Source organism: Hemiscyllium ocellatum, chromosome 14 (genome assembly GCF_020745735.1).
Source record: "Hemiscyllium ocellatum isolate sHemOce1 chromosome 14, sHemOce1.pat.X.cur, whole genome shotgun sequence".
In the NCBI taxonomy this organism is placed as follows: Eukaryota; Metazoa; Chordata; class Chondrichthyes; order Orectolobiformes; family Hemiscylliidae; genus Hemiscyllium; species Hemiscyllium ocellatum.
This window is the reverse complement of record NC_083414.1, coordinates 33478353-33503149: the sequence shown is the minus strand read 5'-3', so window position 1 is coordinate 33503149 and position 24797 is coordinate 33478353. Positions and strand designations below refer to the sequence as shown.

General features: G+C 38.5%; 1 protein-coding gene across 1 annotated transcript in view; it reads left to right on the top strand.

The window, feature by feature from the left end:
- LOC132822339 (ERC protein 2) overlaps nucleotides 1-18844 on the top strand; it is an 820981-nt gene extending 802137 nt beyond the window's left edge. The window contains exon 19 of the mRNA XM_060835591.1: nucleotides 16515-18844. Coding sequence (XP_060691574.1) covers nucleotides 16515-16652 — 138 coding nt within the window. The 3' untranslated portion in view covers nucleotides 16653-18844. The remainder of the gene's footprint in view (nucleotides 1-16514) is intronic.
- Nucleotides 18845-24797: the final 5953 nt, after the last annotated feature.

Here is a 24797-nt window from a genome sequence, read left to right as displayed (position 1 = left end):
TCCAAGTGGACATTTGGATATTTGTCACCAAGGGTGAGGTGGCATCAACGCTTCCTAATGAACTTTGAAGAACATGCGTGCCACAGTGGACTTGCAACAGGTTGTGAGAGAACCAAAACAAGAGAAAAAAAAAACTACTTGTTTTAATCCCCCCCATCTCCTCGCCACACATTCTGGAACAATATTAATGAGTGACCATCATACAGTCCTTGTGTTGTGTGGCACTGTCACTGTGTTAAACAGGATAAGTTCAGAACACATTTCACACCTCACAAATAAGCTTTGGAGATGTTGTTTTGGTTAATATCTGGTCAAACTCGTCAGTGTGACTCAATTGAGCACCACAACCAATCACTCTGAATCAGCTCCATGACCACATGACTACCTGAACACCCTGTTCCCCTGGCAGTGGAGTTCCCATTGGCTTCACCTATCCTGTTAGATGCTGGAGATCGCAGATTTGGAAGGCAATTCAGTATCTGAGGAGTCACAAATAGTGCTCAACATTGTGCGTTGTCAGTTAACTTTCCCACTTCTGCTCTTACAATAGGAGTAAGATCATCAGCAGTGTGAATATGGTACTCCACCATAACCTGTAACCTTGGGGCTCACTGTACCATTGCCATCAAGCCTAAGGACCAACCATGGTTCCATAAGACATGTACAAGAGTATGCCAGAAGCAGCATCAGGTATAGCTCAAAATGAAGCACTACCCTGGTGAAGCTACAACATAAGCTAATATACATTCCAGTAATGGAGACACCTTGCAATAATTGGAGCTCAGTTATCCCACAAAAAATGGATCAGATTAAAGCTCCACAGTCCTACTACATCCAGTTTAAAATGATGGCTAATGAAAGAACGATGGCTCAGTGGATAGCATTGCTGCCTCACAGCGTCAGTGACCCAGGTTCAATTCCAGCCTTGGCAACTGTCTGTGTGGAGTTTGCCTGTTCTCTCCATATCTGCATGGGTTTCCTCCCACAGTCCTAAAATGTGCAGGTTGGGTGAATTGGCCATGGTAAACTCAGGGTTACAGGGCAAGGTTACAGGGTTAGTCTGGGTGGAAAGGTCAGTGAAGACTTGATGGGCTGAATGGCCTGCCTCCACACTATAGGGATTCTATGAAAAACTAAGGGTAAGTAGATGCTCCATCCACAGTGATAGGGAGTACAGCATGTAAATAAAAAAGATTAGACTGATATTTGCAGTCGCCTTGAGAGCTGAATGGATAGTACACCTAAACTCCACCTGATGACCAGACCATTACAGAAGCCATTCTTAAACCAATCCAATTTACTGCATGTAAAATCACAAAACAGTTGAGTACCTGGAATACTGCAAAAGCTATACCCTGAGAACAATATTGCTTCAGTGCTGAATATGTATGTTCCAAAAATGGTTCAAATATGGGCAAAAGAGATGAACTCTGGAGATGAGGCAACATTGACAGTCATGGGGATGTACAGCACAGAAACAGATCCTTTGGTCCAACTTGTCTATGTCGACCAGATATTCTTACCTAATCCAGTCCCATTTGCCAGCACTTGGCCCACATCTCTCTAAATCCTTCCTATTCATATACCCATCCAGATGTCTTTTAAATGTACTAGCCTTCACCATTTACTCTGGCAGCTCATTCCATACACACACCACCCTCTGTGTGAAAAGGTTGCCCCTTAGGTCCTTTTTAACTCTTACCCCTCTCACCCTTGACATTGAGGCAGCATTTGCCCTACCATTTGCATCAAGGAATCTAAGCAAAAGCAAAGTTAATGGGACCCATGAGTTGTACCTAAATGTATCTGGTTGTTGGGAGTCAATCATGTCAGTCCCAGGACATCACTGAGGAGAAAGTGAGGTCTGCAGATGCTGGAGATCAGAGCTGAAAATGTGTTGCTGGAAAAGCGCAGCAGGTCAGGCAGCATCCAAGGAACAGGAAATTCGACGTTTCAGGCATAAGCCCTTCATCAGGTAAAGCAATTCCTGATGAAGGGCTTATGCCCGAAACGTCGAATTTCCTGTTCCTTGGATGCTGCCTGACCTGCTGCGCTTTTCCAGCAACACATTTTCAGCCCAGGACATCACTGCCAAAGTTCCTCAGAGTAGTAGGATATTTTCTAATCAACCTGTTCAGAGATGTTATGACACACCTGTGGTGCAGATGGGGTTTGAACCCAGGCCTCCTTGCTAAGAAGTTCCTCAAAGTAGATATTTTCTGATCAACATGCTCACTGATGTTCAAACACACCTCTGGCCCAGGGGTTTGGGTACTACTACTGCACCACAAGAAGTCTCAAAAGATTTCACCTTGGATGGTCTTGAAACACCAATATTCATTTAACAGCCAAATGCACTGAGCAACTGTGCCACAGGGACCAAGGCAAGTAGCTCAAAATAGTATTCTAGATCCAAACATCATCTTCTGTTTATTAGTTCTCTTACTCCTATTGTAAGATCAGAAGTGGGAAAGTTAACTGACAACGCACAATGTTGAGCACTATTTGTGACTCCTCAGATACTGAATTGCTTTCCAAATCTGCGATCTCCAGCATCTAACAGGATAGGTGCAGCCAATGAGGACTCCACTGCCAGGGGAACAGGGTGTTCAGGAGTCATGTGGTCATGGAGCTGATTCAGAGTGATTGGTTGAGGTGCTCAGTTGAGTCACACTGATGAGTTTGACCACGTATTAACCAAAACAACATCTCCACAGTATATATCTGGCTAAAATCTGCATATCTTGCCCAAGTGTTCACCCAGACAGTATAAGTGTAAGCATCCCAAGCAATTTCAGTGCCTATTTGCCTGTCAGGACTTCTCAAATACTTGACGCACATCTCCCAACTTATATCTGATCAGCAATGATCCAGAGATCAGGTTTCAGTTCTTGTTGCCATCTGGTCAAATCAAGTTCTGACAGTTCAGATATTTAAACCAGGATCATCTTGATGTATTTGGCTCAATACATCCAATATAGTGTATTTACCCATTAAATACTGAAGTAATCTCTACATTTTGTATTTTAGCCTAGTTAGTTTTAATTCAGAAGTGAATTTGGCTCTGGCCACAGAACTAAAACCTTGAATATTATTTGAAGTTCAACCAACCAAGATCTGAAACCACTTAGTGCTACTGTGGTTTTCACCCAGGAGACATTTTAGGAATTTCCAGTATTTTCAGTGGGATGTGATTGACCACTTCTGAGTTGGAAAGGTCTAGTCACATGTTTGAGTTTGTTCAGAAGTCAAAATAAATGTGTGGTCATCCCACTGCAAATTCTGTGGCTATGGTCCCATTAATATTAGAGCCACATATTATCATCTGCTGCCAAGGTCGATGAGCAAATAAAACAAATCATTTGATTTTAGTTTTAATAAATTGAGGACAATTATTATAAATTATAAAAATGAAAGGAATGTCAAAACCAATGTACAAATGTGTGTACATGCAATTTAGCCTTATCAGAGTGAATTTATCTAGGAAATAAAATGAATCGGATGGATGAGGTCGTACAGAAAGTATTTAGGGCCATGATTTAGTAGAGTTCAAATACAGAGATCACGTATTGAATATGATGCGATACAGCATCACGCATTTGGTTGGAACAATATTTCATTTAAATGGTCAATTAACCATTGACTTGCCTTCCCTGTGTATTTTTTATTTGCTCACGGGATGTGTATGTTGCTTGTCCAGCCAGCATTTATTGCCCATCCCTAATTGTCCTGAAGGCACATGGCTGAGGGTCTGGAGCCCCTAAAGGACATGGTTTTTTTAATGGCAGTCAACATGGTAATTAAGATAGCTTTATATTCCAGATTTTCGTTGAATTCAAATTTCACTATCTGTCATGGTGGGATTCCAATTCATGTGCCCAGAATATTAACCTGGAACTATGGATTACTAGACCAGTGACATTACCACCATGCCACTGCTTACCCTTTTCGAGAGTTAATAAAACAAGAAATGCATTTGAAGATCTGCATTAATTACAGATAACGTTTTTCCATTACTGACAGACATTGCTATTAATGCACAGTTTTCCGGCAACAATGATTTGAAGAAAAAACTACAAAACATCAGAATTGATTAAGACAATAATAACTAATATCAACATACATGTTTGTAGTGTACTTACTTTTCTTGGGTTCAGGATCTCTGGTCTGTCCCATTAGCAAGCGCTCATTCCTTGTGGCTGTAAATGTTCTTTTACTTCCCATATCAAAACCACTTGTACCAAGCCCACAGATCAAACATTTTTTAAAAATTGCTTTAACTTGCTAGCTATATTGTGCACATTCGTGACCTTTTCTGGAAAGTAGTAGAATAAACTTGACTAGTTCAGGATTCTGGTTATAAACTGCCAGACAGGTTGAATTGAATTTCCAGTAGTGGCAGACTTGATATCTCCCTCAGAAAATAAAGAAAAATGAAGTTACATCCATTGAATGAAAAACTGAATTGAATACAAAGGGGTTGAAATTTGTTTTGGGAGGTAGTACCAAGCAGATGATGTCAATTAAGCTGAATAGCAGGCAAAGAAGAAAGCAGATTGCCGATGCACTACGCTTATGCTACCATGATGTTGAATATTGCCTTTATTTAATGATTCATTGCTTACTGCCCACAGAAACTCTTCGACTGTCTCTCTTTCACTGCTTCCTTCAAAATGATTCCTTAATTTGAAGAAATGCTAAGAATTTCTTTAAATGACAAGGGCAAAGGAAATTTGGTTGTTTCTCTTGAACTCAAAAAGAGCCTCCAATCAAACATTCATTCTGATATGTGTATTTGAATTGACTAGCTTTATCCCTTCCTCATTTACCTAAACGGGCAGAACATCTGTTTTCAGAGTTTTTGTATATCAAAACAAGCTGGTCCATTTTCTGTGATTGAATCTGGTTTCTAGTTTGGTGTACCATGACAGGAAGAAAGAAACTAATACCACAATGAGCCGTGAAACAAAATGCTTAAGTTTTTTTCGCAATGCATTCTGAGCACAATGATTGCAAGCAAAGATTCAACTATTTTCTTGAGCAGTGCATTGGACATTGAATGAATGTCAATCTGGCAGAAGCAAAGGGCAGAATCTTGAAGGGAGCTGAACCACAGGGGCTATGGTGAGATTTGTGGCAGAATCAGTTAAGAAATTCACTGAAGCTGATCTCGACATCGGAGTATTTTGTTCCATCATGTTTTTGACAGTTGGTGTATCAAATTGCCGAGGGAATTAATACTTGCTCAATGCCTTATTAAAGCCTCATTCATTTTCAGTTTCCTATCTTACCAAATTCACCAAACAAGCTATACATTGAGAAAACTTGAGGTGAAAGTCTGAATGAGTACCTGGTGAATTCAGCTCGTTACTTGTTGTGAAGGACCTTGGTGTTGGACATCGGGCATCATCATTGCACGCACCTTGGGCAATGGTCACACACTCCACAGACTTTGGCATCTGATACATGCTAGCCCCTATGTACCCTGAAGACAAATCTCTGCTCCACTTTGAGGACATTTCTGTACTTTAATGCTGCACCTTGGGTTGCACTAGCAACTATAATTGTAATGCTGCAGCAAGGACACTGCACACTCAGCAGCATGCATGGACAGGTCCAGGCTACATCTCTAGTCTCTTCAAGTGCATCAAGGGTAGCCTCTGATGCCAGTTCAGGGCTTTGAAATGGTCAATTGCCCACTTTGGGCAGTAAGAATCAGGATGCTCTTCATGTAAATGGTGAGGAATTGAATGACAGGCAGCCCTCCAACTGTCTTAACTCTTTGTGCCCTATTGTGGGCTGTTTTCCACCTGGAATGAGAGGGAGGTAGGTTTTAAGGGATTTGAAATTTGATGGGGCAGCTGTAATTTTTAGTGCCGGTTATGAACGCTTGATTAGGCAACACGGAGGGATATGGTGCTAGTGGTGTCAGGAGTTGTGATGGGAGACACAAAATGAGGGAAGATCGTGCGCCTTGGTAGAGGTGGGTACAGTAGTAGAGTGTGTGAGAGATATCAGAGAGAAAATGATGGCATTTATGCAGACGGAGTGTACAGGGTCATTAACCTTCTCCTTGTAGTGCTGTGCATTCTTCCTGATGGCAAGGCTACTTTAACCTGGGTGGCAACCTCAGACCTGGCTGGCATGGTCTGTGTCATGAGCCCCCTGCAGTTCCTGGGAGATAAGGACATCCCATCTCTGCACCACTCTATCTAATCTGACTTTCCAATTCCTACCAGCAAAACAGAGTGCCAATTTTCATCTGTCTGGTATGTCCAAGACAAATACCAGGTCAGCTCCAGACATTTTTTTCTCTTGACTTGTAGGACATGGGCATTGCTAGCTGGGTAGCATTTATTGCCGATCCCTAGTGGCCCTTGAGAAGGTGGTGGTGAGCTTCCTTCGCAAACTGCTGCAGTCCATGTGCCGAAGATAGACCCACTGACGGTACACGTTTGGTTTCACAACAGACTTTTTAAAATGACCTGGGTATGGGGTTGCTGGCAAATTCCAGGATATCCGCTGGCACGTCTTTCTGGGAGCAGGGCATGGTAAGAAGAAGCTGGAATTGGACGTCATAGTGGTGGTGTTGATAGTTAAATGAGGCATAAGTAAGATATGGCAAGTAAACTAGGTATCATAACGGACACACTTCCAAACAACTCAATGTATCTCAGACTTAGCCAAAAAAAGGTAGGATTTAACCCAAAGTTCCAACTAGAATATCTGATCCTGCACCGGAATTGGATGAATAGTGAAATAATTTAGCAGGAAATAGCACATTTCCAAAATATTGCTTATTTGGGAAGGCAACAGCCTCATAAGCATTTATTGTTTCCTCCAGATGTCTGAGTGCTAATGATTGAGAAACTAGTCCGCAGATTCCTCAAGAACAAACCACGATAAGCAGACCAAACACAGCCAGAAACCCTTACCACCTTACCATACATCAAAGAAGTTTCAGAAATGATAGCCAGACTATTAAGACCCCTTGGAATCCTAGTAGCACACAAATCCACCAACACTCTCAAACAAAAACTAACAAACTTAAAAGACCCAGTACAACCCATGGACAAAACCAACGTCGTCTACAAAATTCCATGCAAGGACTGCCACAAACACTATGTAGGACAAATAGGAAGAAAGTTAGCCACCAGGATACACGAACACCAGCTAGCCACAAAAAGACATGACCCTCTCTCCCTCGTAGCCCTACACACGGATGAAAGGAACCACCATTTCGACTGGGACAATACATCTATCCTGGGACAGGCTAAGCAAAGACATGCCAGAGAATTCCTAAAGGCCTGGCACTCCAACCACAACGCCATAAACAAGCACATAGATCTAGATACCATCTATCAACACCTCATGAAACAAACAGGAAATGACATCACCACAAACCCCAGGAACCCCATCCAGGACAAACATATAAATAGAAAGCAGGAGACAACAGCTTCACTTCACTTGGAGGTCGCCACTGATGATGTTACCTAGCCAGGTAATGAAACGTCTGGATATCAAACCACAGCTCAGCGAGCAAACCTATGCCCTAGAAACTAGTAGATAGAATGCAAAGGTTCATGGAAAATAAGGTACTCCATAAATGTGAATCATAGAATCCCTATAGTGTGGAAGCAGACCATTAGGCCCATCATGTCCACATTGACCCTCTGAAAGGTATCCCATCCAGCCCCACACCATCTCTGTATCCGTTAATTTCCCATGACTAATCCACCCTATACATCCCTATGGGCAACTTAGCATGGCCAATCCACCTGACCGGCACATCTTTGGACTGTGGGAAGAAGCCGGAGCACCTGGAGGAAACCCACACAGATACGGGGAGAATGTGCAAACTCCACGGAGACTATTGCCCGAGGCTGGAATCGAAACCGGGTCACCGACCCTGTGAGGCAGTAATGTTAGCCACCGTGTCGCCCTCTGGAATATTCCAGAGGAGGATGAGCTTCATGCTAAATTGTTATTCTCCTCAAAATTGCCATGTAGCAGGTTATTTTCCACTTCTTATAGCAAGAGTGATTAAAAGAACAACTGTCTGAAGTTTGACAAGAAATATTGCAGAAATTATGCATAACTGATTATTATTAGATTATTTTAAAAGTTTTGTTTTGTATTGGCAAGGAATTTGTTCTTCAAGTTATAGATCTAGCTAGGAAATGAACAAGCTTCTATGTCTTCTGCATTGGTTCAAATACACTCTGTCTTCCATTACAAAACTTCTCCACTCTTGTTACATTAATTTAACAATTTTGTTTCGTTATGTCTCTTGGAGTAATATTGAAAAAATAATTAATTAAGACAGATTTTCTTGTAGAATTAGAGCTAGATTAAAATTATACCAATTTCACAAAGACCTCTATATCAGTCTAGGCTAGAATAAAACACTGGTGCTGGAGGTGAAAGGATAGTGGATTAACCTACTGTGTCATCATGTCCTCTAAGTAACACAGTTCTATAACAACCAGTTTTAACTGTACCATTGTACTATATTAGAATGTGATGAAAAACATATTGGCAGAAATTTTGTTATTCATGACTGCCAAAAGCATCAGATATAAATCCACATCAAAAACATAGGTTTTGGATATGCTTCCCAGTTTCAGAATGTCTCATTATTAAATTAAGTACCACAGGGCTAGCTTAAGGTGACACAAAGAATAATAGTTAGAAGTTAAATCTTTGAATTACTACTTTCGCAGTAATCTAATCACATCAAGAAAAATAAGTAATTGAGAGAAAAACATTTTCCCTTTGATCACAGATGCAATAAATAAACCTCGAGGGAATTGTATTGAGGCAGTATTTCTAAGATGACAAGTCATGATACGATCATTTAGTTCTGGAATTCATACAAGGAGAATGCCTGCTGGGACTTTTAGATAGAGACATCCTTAATACCAGAGGTCGGCTGGAAACTCCGTTTTGGACAATATAATAATACTATTCTGTTTTGTTAAGCTAATTTATCCTATCAATATTTAGTCTTTTGTTCAGGTACCATGTGTGTCTTATTAGAAATAGAGTAAGTTGTTTCTTCAAATGCTGTTACTGGATTTTTGGTATCTGCCACATGTAGCAGGGGAGGGGTTTTTGCTTCAGATTTGAGGTAATCACAAAACAGATACTTTATGGAACACGAAGTATGTGGTATTAAAAGTTTGCCTAAATGTGCCCAGTTTCAGCTAACAGTGTAAGTTGATATTTTGATCAATTATTTTGAATCACCATTTATTTTTAGAACAAAAATGATAAGTATTTTTTAAAAGCAAGCATGTTTTTCGTTTTTAATTATATTTGTCAGGAGATCCTTTGAACATTTAGCTGCATTGTTCATCGTAAACTATCCACTTAATATTTGAATACAATTTATTATTTAATGTATAATGTGAGAATTGGAAAAATGGATAATATAATATAAGAATATTGTAATGCCAAAGTTGAACCAAAGAAAAATAGAGACTCAAATTGCAATAATAAGTGTCCCATTTCTCTGTATTATGTACTTTTAAAAGTTTACACTCTGGAGAGGAGTAGTTCAACTTGAATGCAAGACCTTTTATCTCTGCAGGGACACAGAACTTGCAGTGTGGAGAAATATTAAAACAAAATTTCATAAAACAGACTCATTAAAACCTAGCAAATTGGCTAGAGAAATTGTTCGCTAATGAGGTCATAAAAATTAAATAGTCACAAGTATTTCTGGTCTGGGCAATTCAGATGGGTTATTGAGGTCACTAATCATTTGTTTCCTCCATTTAATGAAGGTTAAAATGTTCAATAAAGCCATGTGTTGAAGAGAGAGTTTTCATTAGTGCCCTTTTAATTCTTTTGTTTTGCAGATACCTTTGATATGTCATGCTGCTCTATAACATTTATTGGCAGGTTTTCTTTTTAAATTGACCCCTTTTCCTGCATTGGATTCAAAGTAAATTTTGTAAGAATGAAACCTGAATGTGCAATAAATTAAAAGTTCTTGACCAAGACTGAATTTCAACACAGATGTAAAGCCATTTTTTTTGTTAATACTGTATACATTTCTCAGAAAAGTGAGGTGATGTTTAGGCAGTATGGTAGCAGTTCCTTTAAAAACACAGAAGCACAGCTGAGATTGCATTTCCTTTTGGAAATGTCACATTAGAATCTCTATATATTAATTCCAATCCCTGCTGGGTTATTTATGTTTTGTCATTCTTACCCAGATGGCAATTTCAAACCAAATAGTGATATAGGAGTTTAGTGATATAGTTTAATGACCTCACCAGTACTCTTGTCCTCCTCAAACATTTTGCTCATGTTAATTATTAAAAACAGAATTGACATTCTAAGACTTGGGATTACATCTTGAAAATCTACTGTGTTGAGAACATTATTCCATTTTGATTTAGCATTTCATTTGTTGGATTCATTCATTAATTGCTGGACTCTTGATTATAGTTTTATTTTCTCTCTGTTGGAATATAGCCCATTTTGTATGCTATTATCTTTGTTTGCATTAAATTGCCCATTGTCTATGGCAAAGAAAAAGTGCTGGTGTAAATCAAATAATCACAGGCAGCCAGCCCTGAATAGATGATGAATCTGATATCAGATTGCCACGGAATCCAACTGACTCTGAAAGTCTTTAAAATTGCAGCTGGGATCCAATTATGGGATCCTGCCCCTTCAAGGTACCAACAATTTTGTGTTGCTGCCACTCACAATTTCACACCCTACATTCCCAACATTACCAGTACAATTATGGGGTTAGATATAGAGTCACAGAGATATACAGCATGGAAACAGGCCATTCGATCCAACCTGTCCATGCCAACTAGATATTCTCCATTGATTGAGTCCTATTTGGCAGTACTTAGTCCCTAACCCTCTTAAACCCTTCCTATTCACAGGTTTCCCAACCCCTGCATAGGCAATTCTTGTGAGGTTCGGCCAGCTTCTTGATGACCCGTAGTTCAACTCTGAGGAGTTGAGAGCTATAGTCCAGATTCAGAACCTTTTGAAACATATGTTTTTAAAAGCATGCCATGCACTCCCAGACCTTCCAAGTGACCGACCCAAGACTCGAGTTTGAAAATAACTGCTTCTCTTGCACACTTAAAGAAGTCTCAATCTTCTTATTCACACAAATTTGCCATTCATACAAAAACAAAATACTGTGGATGCTAGAAATGTGAAATAAGAGCAAACCTGGAAGAACACACCAAGTTAGGCAGTATCTCAGGAGTAGGACAGACCATCCACCTGAAATATTAAAGCTACTTCTCTTCAAAGATGCTGCATAGGTTGGATGGGTATTTTATTCAAGTTTCATTTTCTTCTAACTCACCATTAGTTATTTCAGTAATATGTTATGAATGCTTGGCTCAACTCTATAACTTGCTGTGGACCAGCTTAGCTGGTGTCTGCGTACATGGTTCAAATGAAGTAGCTTTGATTGATTGACATCTTTGAAGTTATAATGTATTCTCTGTTCTGCATTGTGCATGGTTATTTTGATAGGATTAAGAGATATGAAGTGTTGTAAAGCTTCTATATTCAATTAGTCATCTAAGTAACCGGAAAGGTATTTCTATGTTATGGTGTGACTCTTGTGGTTTTGAGACTAGAGCAATAGTGCACTCTTTCAGTTTCTGTCACAATGTGGTTGATATGAATTTTGTTTTGCCAACATTTAAGTACTGGCTGAGTTTATTGTACACGAGCAGACAAACAAGAAGCAGGAATAGGCCAACTGGCCCTTCACTCTGCTCTAGCATTCAATAACATCCCAGCTGATTTGATTATTGCATATTCCCACCTATTCATATTACCTTTCACTCCATTACTTATCAACAATCTATTTGCCTTTGCCTTAAAAATACTCATGGCGTAGAGGTGCCAATATTGGACTGGGATGGACACAGTTAAAAATCACACAACACAGGTTATAGTCGGCAGGTTTATTTGAAAGTACTAGGTTTCAGAGTGCTGCTCCTTTATTAGGTGGTTTTAGAGCAGGATCATAAGATTCCGAAATCTGCAACACATTCTAAAAGATGAAAGACTTAACAGCAGTCTAGATTTGTTCAGTATATTGAATCAGTTGCATAATGCTGTGATCTTTTGCTACAAATTCTGTATCTTATGATCCTGTTCCACAGTTACCTGATGGAGAGGTGCTCTGAAAGCTAGTACTTCCAAACAAACCTGTTAGACTATAACCTGGCATTGTGTGATTTTTAACTTTAAAAGTACTTGAAGGTGCTTCCACTGCTTTTTGAGAAGGGAAATTCCAAAGACTGAACACCCTCTGTGGGGTGGGGGGGGGGGGGGGGCGGGCGGGCGGGGGGGGGGGTGGGGGGGGGGGGGGGCGGGGGGGTGGGGGTGGGGGGGGGGGGGGTGGAGTCCTCACTTCTACCTTAAATGGTGGCCCCCTTATTTTTAAACATTACATGTTTCATTCAAATTAACCCTTGCTTTTCTACATGCTAGCAGATGCAAGCCTAACCTGTCTAAAACTTCCTCAAAAGACAAACCCCATCATTCAAGGGATCACTCAAGTCCAATGTACTTTTTCAGAACTGCATCCAATGTATTTGCATCTATCCTTAAAGAAGGATACTAATACATACATAGTACTCCTGAAAATGTCTCACTAATGCTGTATATAACTGAAGCATAACATCCCTACTTTTCTGATTATTTGCTGTACTTGCATCTTAATCTTTTATGATTCCTGCACAAGAACATCCAGAACCCTCAATATCTCATAATTTTGCCATCTTTCTCCATTTAGATAACATGTTTAAATAAAACAAAGAACTGGAGATGTTGGAAATTTTAATCAAAACCCTTCTTGAAGAATCACTGAACTCAAAATGTTAACTCCACTTTCTCTCTACAGACGCTGCCAGACCTGCTGAGTTTCTCTGGTCATTTCTGTTTTAGACAACATGCTTCTTTTATTCTCACTGCCAAAATAGACGTGTTTCTATTTTACTATGTTGTATTTAATTTGCCAGATTTTGCAAATTTAGCTCCATCCATACATATTTACATAAATTATAAAATGTTGAGGTCTGAGCATATATCCCTCTGGCACAACGTTTATTTTTCTTGCCACTCACTTGCAGATTGAACCTTTTTATGTCTACTCTGTTTCCTGTTAGGCAACTTCCTATCATACCAGTATGTTACCCCCTTTCACTTCCTGTAATAATTTTTGATGTGACACTTCATCAAAAAACTTTTGGAAATTTAAGTAGATTGCGTCAACCAGTTTCCCTTTATTGACACACATGTTGCTTTCTCAAGGAACTCCAATAATGTAGTTAAATATGATTTCTATTTCAGAAAACAATGTTCATTCTGCCGGATTACCTTGAATCTTTCAGTGTCATGCTATAATATTCTTAATGATAGGGAAAACGTTTTCCCTATCACAGATGATAAACTAACTGACCTGTCATCTCCTGTTTTCTGTCTCCCTTCCTTTTCAAATAAAGAAGATACAGCTGCTATGTTCCAGCCTAAATAAACCTTTCTCAAATCTAGGGAATTTTGAAAAAATGACACCAACTCGCTAGTCACATCTTCTAAGACTTTAGGATGAAGTACTTGTCAGCCATCAGCTCTGACAATTTGCTCGGTACTACTTCCATGGTGATTGTGATTTTTTTTGAGTGCTTCTCAGACTTTCATTTTCTGATTAACAGCTATTTCTGTGATGTTACCAAATGATTTGTTGTGAAGACCAATGCAAAATACTTATTCAATTCAATTGTCATATCCTTAATTTCCCTTATTAATTCCTCTGACTACTTTCAATAGGACTAACGATTACTTTGTTAACTTTTTTGAGTATCTATAGCCGCTTTTCCTATCCATTTTGTATTTCTAGCTGGCTTTCTTGTACATTCTACTTTGTTTCTCCATTGATTGTTTAGTCATCCTTTGCTGCTTTTTAAAAATGTTCTGTCCAATCTTTTGACCTGCCAACCCTTTGCACAATTATATGCTTTTTTCTGTAAGTCTGATACGATTTTTAACACTTTTTAGTTATCCAAGGATGGAAGATACACTCCTTGGAATGTTTCTTTCTCATTAGAATTTAACTATTCTTGTAATCTGAAATAAACCTTTAAATTTCTGCCACTGTATCTCTATTGGCCTATACAATAATCATATTTGTCAGCTCATTTTAGCTCTGCTTTCATGCCCTATAATTTTCCTTATTTAAGTTTAAAATACTAATCTGGCACCAACTCTTCTCTCCCTCAAACTAATTATAATATTTCCGCATATTGTATTTACCGCTATCATAGATGTCTAGATTGTCCACCATATACAAATCACTAGACAGATGTGTAATAGAATGCTCTCCATTTGCCTAAATAAATACAGTTTTGACCTCCTTACTTAAGGAGGGCTGCATGTACATTGGCAGCAGTTCAGAGAAGAGCACTAGTTTGGTTCCTAGAATGAAAAGATTGTCTTGTAGGGAAACATTGAGTGAGTTGGGCCCATACTTAATGGAGTTTAGAAGGGCAAGATCTTATAGAAAAAAGTAACTTTTTTCAGAGAATTTGACAAGTTTGATGTTGGGGAGGGAATGCCCATCTTCATGGAGGAATCTAGAACCAGGCACATGATTTCAGAACAAGGAAATCCCCATTTAAGACAGATGAGAAGAAATTTCTTCCTTGATGGTCATTACTCTTTAGAATTCCCTTGACAGGGATCAATGAAGAGTGGGTGATTCAACATATCCAAGACTGAATTAGACTGATTTTTGATTTTGAAGGGTTTCAAATATTAGAACAGGATAGGCAAGAAAGTGGAGTTAAGGCCACATTCTCACTAAATCGTGGAGCAGATGTCAGGGCCTAATGACCTATTTCTACTCCTTATATTCTTATCCATAATTTGGGCAATTTTGACTTCATTGTTATCACTAGTAAAGATTTTTAATACATGACCATTCTACTGGTGTACTTGGTAGTTTTGCTGAAACTATGTTCTGAAACAGTAGTATAGTGTCCATATTGTCTTGAACACTGGCAAATCCTCTGTGTTCTAGCATTGTAAATTTATAAACCTGTTGCTAATCTATGGCCTAATACTATGTTGTAGCTACTCAGTTTCCTCGCAAATCTTTGTTTTGATGTAGTAATGATACGATTATGTGTCCTTTGATTTTATATCATTGTGTTGTCTCTCCCTGTCATAATGGTTATGCCTTACATCCACAACCTTGTTTCCTGCTTCATCCTGTGTGTGAATAAAAAATATTTTGGACATTTCTAGACTTTAGCCACTCTCCACCTCTCAGTGACTCTCTGTTTTACTAAGACCACCACATGTTGTGTCTTCTTGACTTTGAGTCATTCCTCCTGAGCTTTCTCACAACCTCACTGTGTTGAAATCAGGACTTATCACAGACTTTCCAACTCTAACTTGATCTTCCTAAAATCTTTAAACTTTTGAACTCCTTTCTTAACTCAATTCTCCCTTTCCCTTTCCATCTTAAAGTTTGTATCACCCATCCACTGCTTTTCATTTATCTCTTCAGTACGTAGGATTACAACTCAGTCACATAACAGAAACAGGCTGTACAGCCGCATCAGTGTTTATGCTTCACTCAAAGCTTCTCATTTCTTGTCTCATCTCCATCTGCCATTGTAACTCTTTATTCCCATTTCCTTTATGTTGTCTAGTTCCCCTTTAATGCATTTACATATTCGCTTCAACCATCCTCTATATTAGTAAGTGCCACATTCTCACTACTCTTTGGTAAACAAGTTTCTTCTGAATTCCCAGTTAGGTCACCCCTCAGCTTCCTCCTCTTATAAGAAAAGAGTTCTAACATATCAATCCTTTCTTGATATGTATAGCTATACATTTTTATATCATCCTTCTAAGTCTTATGTGCATTACCTACAATGCTTCTTTATTCTTTTTATATAATGAGCAGAACTGAATGCAAGATTCATCAGTGTTCCAATACAATTATATGTGTTCTAACTGCAGTTCAATAAAAAATTAGCATACCTTGACTTGTCATTTCTGACCCTCCACGATTAAAACCTTGTGCTTGATGTTTTTAATGACTTTCCTAAGATGTGCACAATTTTGAGTGATTAGTGTTTGTATCCAAGATTCCTTTGTTCCTCTACTCTACCTAGCCTTACACCGTGCAAGTAATAAGTGACCTCTCTATTCTTTCTGCTTAAAGTCGGTTACCTTGCATTTAACTTGCTCAATTCCATCTGCCAATTATTTGCTCATTCTGCAAGTTTATTAATGTTCTGCTGTAATTTGGAGTGGGATATACATCACGTCTTGGGATATTTATTATTAAAGAAATACATTATGAGAAAAAGTAATGTTATTTTCTCCTTATATTCCAACCTTAAAGCAAGTGGCGGTGACATTGAGAATTAGCGCTACAATATATAATGGTCAACTTGTTCTAATTTGCATGCAAAATCTAAACTATGTCTTGTTTTTACTAGTTAACCGAGGAGTTGGAGAGAGGCGAAAAGGAAAATGTGGCACTACAGGAGTACACCGACAATTTGCTTCAACGAATCTCAGACCTATGCCCTGATGTCCTGGAGCAAGTCATCAAAATGCTGGAAGAAGCAGCCTGATGTAGCAGAAAGTGAGGCAGTATTTGAATTGTATTAGTTCCTTACGGAGTGAGTCGAAAGGAATATGCCATTCAGCATTTACACCACCAAACGCTGCACCATTCTTTCTAAGCCAATTTTCAGCCAACAATGCTTGTGTATACCTTAAAAGTATTTGGGATATCATTCCAAAAATATTAGCATTCTCAGTCACTATCAAGCAAGATGGAAATAATTTGTCCTCTGAAAAGCCTATGTAATGATTAGGTGGATGTTCAGCTTGCCTTGACCACCTTCTTGAGATTCCTGTTGCTTGCAATTTTTATATCCAGCTTTTAACCCATTGTTGTCAGGTTCTGCAGGCTCAGCAGCTATGATGGGTTCAGGGAATTCCACGGTTAATCTTTCCTTACCCTCTTGTACACCTTAGTCCAGGTGTGTAGAAAAGTGACAAGAGCTTCTTAATCTTAACATTTTAGTGGATACTCATTAAATATAAAACTTGGGTTTTGTGTGATGAAAAGTTCAGTTTTAAAGGTGAAAGAATGATCAAACAGTTGACAAGGATTATCCTTCTGAACAAAGAAACCTGTGCCTCTCAAAATGTACTGTACGTCTGAATATGTTCATTAGATGATCAATTTAAAAGAGGCATTGTTAAAATGGAAAAGTATTTAAAATTCTGGAACAGACCCACTAGCTTGGGATTGCTATATATGTATAGCACTTGTCAGCAAGTTGGAAAAAGCAGATTTTATTGTGCAATTCTTTCTTGCTGATGTAGCAAAGCTCTCTGATGTTAATGGTTGTCCTTTATGCCATTATAAAAGATTCCAGAAGAAATTTAACAGCATCTTGCAGCTGATTTCTAAGTACGGTAACTTGTGCATTTGTATAATTTTGAGTTCTTAATGCATAATCATACTCAATGCAGAGGAACTTTACTGCTTTGAGTGGAAATGCAATAGAAAGCTTTTTACTGCTTAAGTGAAACCAAACCTCAGAGCTTTCTTCAGTAAAGGGGGCAAAGTTCTTTGGAATATGTTCAGCACATCTGGCATATTTTGCACTCCTGGAGAACACAGGCAACAAGAAGTAGTGTGTAACATTGTTGTCACATTGGGGTTGTGATCCTTTGAGTGCCCTAACAAGCAGTTCTCTATGTTCTATAGTACAACTGAATACTTGAAGTAGGAAATTCTTACCACAAGGACCTAATGTTAAATAAATATCATAGTAAAAGCATAAAAGCAATGATGTTTAGCTGTTAGATCATTTATATGTAATGTGCCAATTTGGAACAGTTATTGTATTGGGGGAATTATGTTGTTCCCAGATTATAGGAGAAACAATCTTAAACATGAACTTCAAATCAGGGCGTCAAAACAAGACTTTTTGGGCAAAGGAAAACTGTTCCACCAAATGAAAAAAAAACATTTCTCGTTACGTTTTACAGGATTTCAAGATTTTTCTTTTGATACTTTGGCATAGAACTCTGATTAAAATAAACACTGTGACAAACTGACAGTAATGTTTTATTTATGCGCCATTGTTAGACATCTCGCTTTGAGTGTTAAAAATTATTACCATTAATATAAATTTTCTTTTCTCTTGGCTTGTTTTCAAATAATTAACTTGACTGGTGTTCTGATTGTTATTATGCTTGTACTATATACTGTGTCAATTTCTGTACAGTAATTTTTGTATTTGAGATTTGTGTATCAAAAAGCACGCAATTTCAGTTTGACTTTCATTTGAAAGTGATTAACGATTTACTATCCAAATAGTGTTTACAAGCAGATCATAAAAATGTTGACACAATGCTTATCTGCAATGTAATTGTGTAGAATGGTGTTTGAATGTGATGTGCTGGAATATGTAGATCAGTAATTCCCCAGGTAGCCCCTTTTAAATGTTCTGTCAGATTTTAGTAACACCTCTAGTCCTATTATTTTCAAGTTTGTGGCATGTCATGGGTTCTGCTGTTGATATGTAGTAAAGATGTTGACATGGTACCAAAAGGAATCCTTGAGTATGGTTATCCACCATGGGCATGATTTAAAACTGTTACTGTACATCATTTTCAAGTGGACATTTAGAGGTATATAAAGTATAAAACATTGTTATCAATGTGCAAGAAATATTTAGTGTTGCCCAGCTTGTTTATATATTCATTAAATAAAAGTTTCTTTCTGATATTACTGTTGCTGTTTAATAAAGATTTTTTTGTGGACTACTGCATTTTTAGTTTATTTTAATATTAAATCCAAAAAGAGCATATCGAAATGAAAATACAATAGTTTTCACCAGCTTCTCTGCTTAACCGGTTTCCCTTCTTCCATGCTACTCATTGTTCATATCATGATCTTTACTCAGGAGTGCCTTCTCCACATCGGGCAATGATATAACTATGATATGGCAGCAAATCAAGCTGGGTGAGCTGGAAGACGTCAACTTTTCCCTTCTCAAAGCTATAACTTAGATTTCATTTAGCACTCCAACGCCTTGGCCAGCAAACTGCAAACTGTCAAAAGCTCACCAAATCAGGCAACTGGATTTGAGTTGCAAGTAACACTAAGTCCTGATCTTGTAAAATTGCTGGAAGTCAATTGCTTGAGTGGCCTGCTTCCAACAACATGTTTTATGCTGCATATAGGGAAATGATTAACTTTTACATATTTATTATGAGACTTGGGGGGAAAAAAATTAGAGTGGAAAATGAGATCACATTTCTCCAGTTATAGGATTTAGCTATGGTTTTTTTCTTTGTAGGAATGATATTGATTTTTATAAACATAAAAAAAATGAAAATATTTATTTTGTTTGGTATTGATTTCATTTTGCATGTCCCAGGTGTTGAATTTGTATGTAAAATATGTCCATAATCTATTTTCTATGACATCTTATTTTTGGCTGCAATTCTGCAAGGTCTTTATAGACCTGAAATATAAATTAAAAGGTTCGTAAAGAATTCACGTAGAACTAAATAAATACTGGCTATTAAAAATCAAAAGGTGTCTGAATGAAAGTATGACAAAGTAACAGTTATATATTACAGGATTATAGAATCCTGTGGACAGCTTTGTTTTTCTTTTCAAAATGTTTAAACTGATAAGATGGAAATGTGTGTGGTGTCTTTGGAGGTGCTCTGTGCCCATTTGGGACACCCCCAAGAAGATAGTACCTCCTTCCTTCCTAACCACTTATATTTCAAAATCAGACTTCATGCTGGTAGGAGGATCTTCCCTGCCCAGTACCCTCCTGATTTACTTCAATCCATGATCTAAGCCTGCCTCCCTCGTGAACCTGCCTGCCATCCTGGCAGTACTTGCTACACAGCTCTAGCATTATCAGCACTGTTGAGGTTGTTAGTCAATCGGATGGTCCAGCAGCAGTAGAGGGTGGGATCCCGTCCCCACAGAGGAGCACAAGTCTCTCAATCTATTAATGCTGCTTGTAACGTGTTAGTACTGTGAGCTGGATGTTTTCTTCACTGGTCAGTCTCTGACAGATTGCTTAGTATGGGCAAGGCAAACCATGTACCACACTTCCCTCTTTCCTGCCGTCCCTATGATTTCAGCTTCTGACTGCTATTCAAAAATGCTGACCATGCAAAGCACAAAAAAAATGAGTGTGATCTTGTCAATGTTTATCCAAACAAAATAAGTGTTAAAATTGAGTGTATAACTATACATTTCAATGCACCCAATAAGCAAATAAAAATCAATACCTCTAAGCTTCTTTTTCACATTAGTGCAAATGCTGTCAGAAAATGTAGTATTCTATTGAATGATCCAGAAATTGGAACAAGCTGTGTCGGTTTAATGGATGTGCAACATATTTTGCTCGGCTGTGTTTCTATGTCCAAGCTATGCCTGTGTGTTCTCCATCAGTAGTATTTCTGCACTTTGGGGATTTTTCTTTTCCATTGCTTGGATCAGGGCCTCTAACCCAGTGTGAGAGAATCTGGTTGCTGTCTCAGGACCTCTTCGAGCCCATCTCATGACTATTGAAGTAACTTTGCTGTTGACAAGCAAAGTCCATGTCACCCAATTCTTTACACGCTGCTGGCTGCTTTAATGTGGTATCAGGCATCTCTAATCTTCCAATATGCAGATTTGCCTGAATCAAATTCCGCATGGTCTATGCACTCACATGTATAATTATAACCACCAGATCATGTGTTAAGGTGCAATTGATATTTGGAGATTTAAGTTGGGGCTTCAATTAAGGTAAGTAAACAAATTTCTTCAGAAAACAATTATTCTGCAAAAGGTACAGAATTCCAATTTTCAGAATGTTTGCACCTACAGCGGTCTGGAATACTGTAAAAATAAGATTTTCATAAATAACTGGCTTGATTTTGGTTTGGTTCAATGAATATCAGTCTTAATTGTTGAAAGACATGCTTTGTGAGCTTGTACAAAGGAGACATGCTCAACTGGGCTTACATGGTGCAGGCTTTAGAGGAAATGGTGAGTATGCATTCCAGAATACTGATGTGAAAGTTATTGATGAGGCCACATTCAGAACCGTACCCATTGAAAGAAAGATATTAGAACATGGAATGGATACAGTGAAGATTCACTGGAACAATGCAAATCTAAAGTAGTGCTTTGAGAGAAACTAGTAGTATCTTAGATTATATAGCATGCTCATAATATGTAAGATTATATAGCCCGGGATCAGAAGGTTGAGATAATTTGTTGCTTAGTTGACATTAAGAGGGAAAGAGCCAATGAAAGTCATCCACATTATTAATAACCTGAATTTTAAGTGGTTCTGTTGGGTTATGCACTGAAAATAAAATGAAAACACAGTTTTGTGCTTTTGAATTTGGAAAACTTTCCACATTCAGTTATGGATGAGGGGTGTGGTTTTATGAAACTATTACAATTTTGGGGGAATGGGTTTTTGTAATGCAGTGTGTTAAAGTCGGGTAGTATGATCGAGGATATTTTGGTTTGTCTGTAACTGATACCTTGTTCAGCAACTTGTTAACGTGAGAACAAGTAGCCAATTTACAGTGCAGTCTGAAGAATTGTTTGTCACATGGGGTTAGTTTCTTAGTAACCATACCCTAAGAGATTTTGGTGGTATTTTTGCCGCATGGATTATACATATAAGGTTTTTAAAGGTGAACAGAAAATACATTTAACACATTATTTTCACATACATTCCTAATATACTCAGAACAAGAAGGTAGAGGTATTCCAAACATAAAATAATCATGTTACGATTTCCTGTAATATCCTAAAAAGCAGAATCAAGCTTCAAGTAGTTTTCCAAAGTTCTCAGAACAGCGATGGGCCTAATCTGAAACTCATTCAAACCCAGCCACTTGCACCAAATTAAGATTGAATTATGAGGATTAAGTCCCATTCTGGGGAAGGGTCACTCAACCCGAAACATTAACTTTGATTTCTCTCCACAGATGCTGCCAGACCTGCTGAGATTTTTCTAGCAATTTCTGTTTTTGTTTCTGATTTACAGCATCTGCAGTTTTTTTTGGTTGTCCTGTTAGGTTGTAGCAATGTTTTTCAGACAGCTGGTTTGTACAATATAGAAATTGTGTTTCTAATTTATTGAAGAAAGCTGCATCTTATAGAACTCAAATTACATGACTATTATTTCCTGTGCTTGCACAAATTGGGTTGGGCTAATAATTGGAATATGGTGGGTTAGAATGCTTCCAGAATATATTCAGATTGGGATTTTGTTACTTCACGTACTTCTTATGCCAATTCAGTTCTAATATTTGCTGCTGTCAAATTTTGTCACAGAGTTTTGGCTCTTTTTCTGCTGTTACCGATGTTTGCAATTTGAGAATTTGTACTATCACAGTTGATTGTTGTTTTTTCATTTTTATCTTCTATTGTAACCACCAAGTGATGATGATTCGATTAGTATTCAAGATTAGGAGTGACATATGAGACTATAAAATCGAAAGCATTGAATCAATTGATTTTAGGTGTATATTTTCATTTTCTGGAGATTTCTCTCTTTTGGAAATATTACAGGCTGAAAATAGAATTCAAATTGTTCTCATTATTGTAATGCTACTTACCCGGCATTACGTGCTGGATAAATCATAACCTTTCCAGCTCAACATCAGAAAGCCAAAGCCATTGCCTTCATCCCCCACAACAAATGTAATTCTTCTCTATTGATTCCATCCCCCCTTTCAACCAATTTGAAATATAATCTTGCAGTCCTGTTCAAAAACAAGCTGATCTTGTTGATCTTAAAGCCTGACATCCCATTTAATAAACAGCAGTTGCTTATTTCCATGTCAACACAGATCATCTGCAACTCGAAAGTTATAATGCCTCTCAAATCCCCACATTGGGAAAAAAAATGCATTCTTTTGCCAGACCCCCCCCCCCCATCCTTCACACCCAATTAATTCAAAGCTTTTAAAACTTTGTCCAGCCCTATGTTTTCTCTTAACATGTTTTTTCCCCCTCCATTAGACTAATCCCTGTTATTCTTTAATGGCTCCCAATCTCAAAAAGAAGAGATTTGTCCTCATCTACAAATGCATCTTGCAATCATCTAGCCATTCCCAATTCTATGCTGTCCTGACTGTGTCAGTGTTGAAACCTTGGCAGAAATTGAACAAGTATCAATTTTGGTGAATGACATGGATGGTTTCTCTCATAAGCCCTAGCAGGTTTTCTCATGTAATCATCTCAAACCTGCCTCATTACATTGCACCACAGCTCTAAGACAACCCAGTCATTCTCTTCTCCCAATAACTGCGGCTGGAGATATTGGTCATTGCTGGGACTTCCTGGAGTTCCTGGTGCTGGCAACATCTTGAAAGAGTCAAAAAATGTGGTGCTGGAAAAGCATAGCAGGTCAGGCAGTAACCAAGGAGCAGGAGAGTCAACCTTTCAGGTATAAGCCCTTCATCAGGAAGGGCTGGTGAAGGACTTATGCCTGAAATGTCGACTCTTCTGCTCCTCGGATGTTGTCTGACCTGCTATGCTTTTCTCGCACCATACATTTTAACTCTGACTCTCCAGCATCTGCAGTCCTCACCCAGTCAAGTGCTGCTGACCCACAACTGCCCTGCATGGTTTCTGTCACTTATTCCAGGCAAGTCAGGTAATTGATACTCTGCCAGTGGGGTCATGGAGATCCCACTAAGTAGGAGGTCTGGAGGAGCAAACAGTCAGCTGGACTCACCAAAATATTTCTCTAACCTTCACGTTTGGGACTGTTGCCATCTAGTTTCTATCCAACAGGAAACTGCAAAGAATGAGGCAAGATGATGTAACAAATAGGCCTGTCACCACTCATTAGTGGTAATCTCGTCTCACTATTCCACACTTGGTTAGAAAATGAGATAATTACTCTCTACTTGTGGTCATGCCACAAGATCCACAGGTGGTGGGATGACATAGCGAGTGCTTTGGTAAAGGTTTTGGGAACTGAGGTTAGCTTGGATCCAGTATCCCTCCTTTTGGGTCTCCCAAATCTTCCCTTCCTGGATGTGCATAGGAAGAAATTGTTTAACATTTTTTCTTTTTTGCGCAAGGAGGAACGTTCTAATGAGCTGGGTGTCAGAGAATCCCCCAGGACACTCGAGTTGGTGTAGGATAGTCATGGAACATATCCCCCGGACTTCTTACGAATATGGTGCACCAGAAAACAGAATTGTTTTATAGAACATGGCAGTCCTTTTTGAATTATATTAATGTAGATATATCAACTATATTATTTAGGGCCTTTGTTTAACCGTGAGGATTGTGTCTGTTGATTTGGGGGCCCCTGGGAGGAAGAATCCCAAACAAATACAGGTCTACTTACTATTGCTCCCAGTGGTGGAGAGCTGTGATGAGATTGCGCTGAGTGCAGTAATTCAATTGAATATCATTTAAGTTAGCTGAAAATGTGTTGCTGGTCAAAGCACAGCAGGCCAGGCAGCATCTCAGGAATAGAATTCTCTATTCCTGAGATGCTGCCTGGCCTGCTGTGCTTTGACCAGCAACACATTTTCAGCTGTGATCTCCAGCATCTGCAGACCTCATTTTTTACTCTATCATTTAAGTTACCTTGTTATAACTTGGTTTAATTTTATTTTGTCTGTTTATTTAGTTTTTCTTCCTTCTCTTTGGTTATTTATTGAACTGTAGTTTTTGTAGGGTTTTTGGGGCTTTT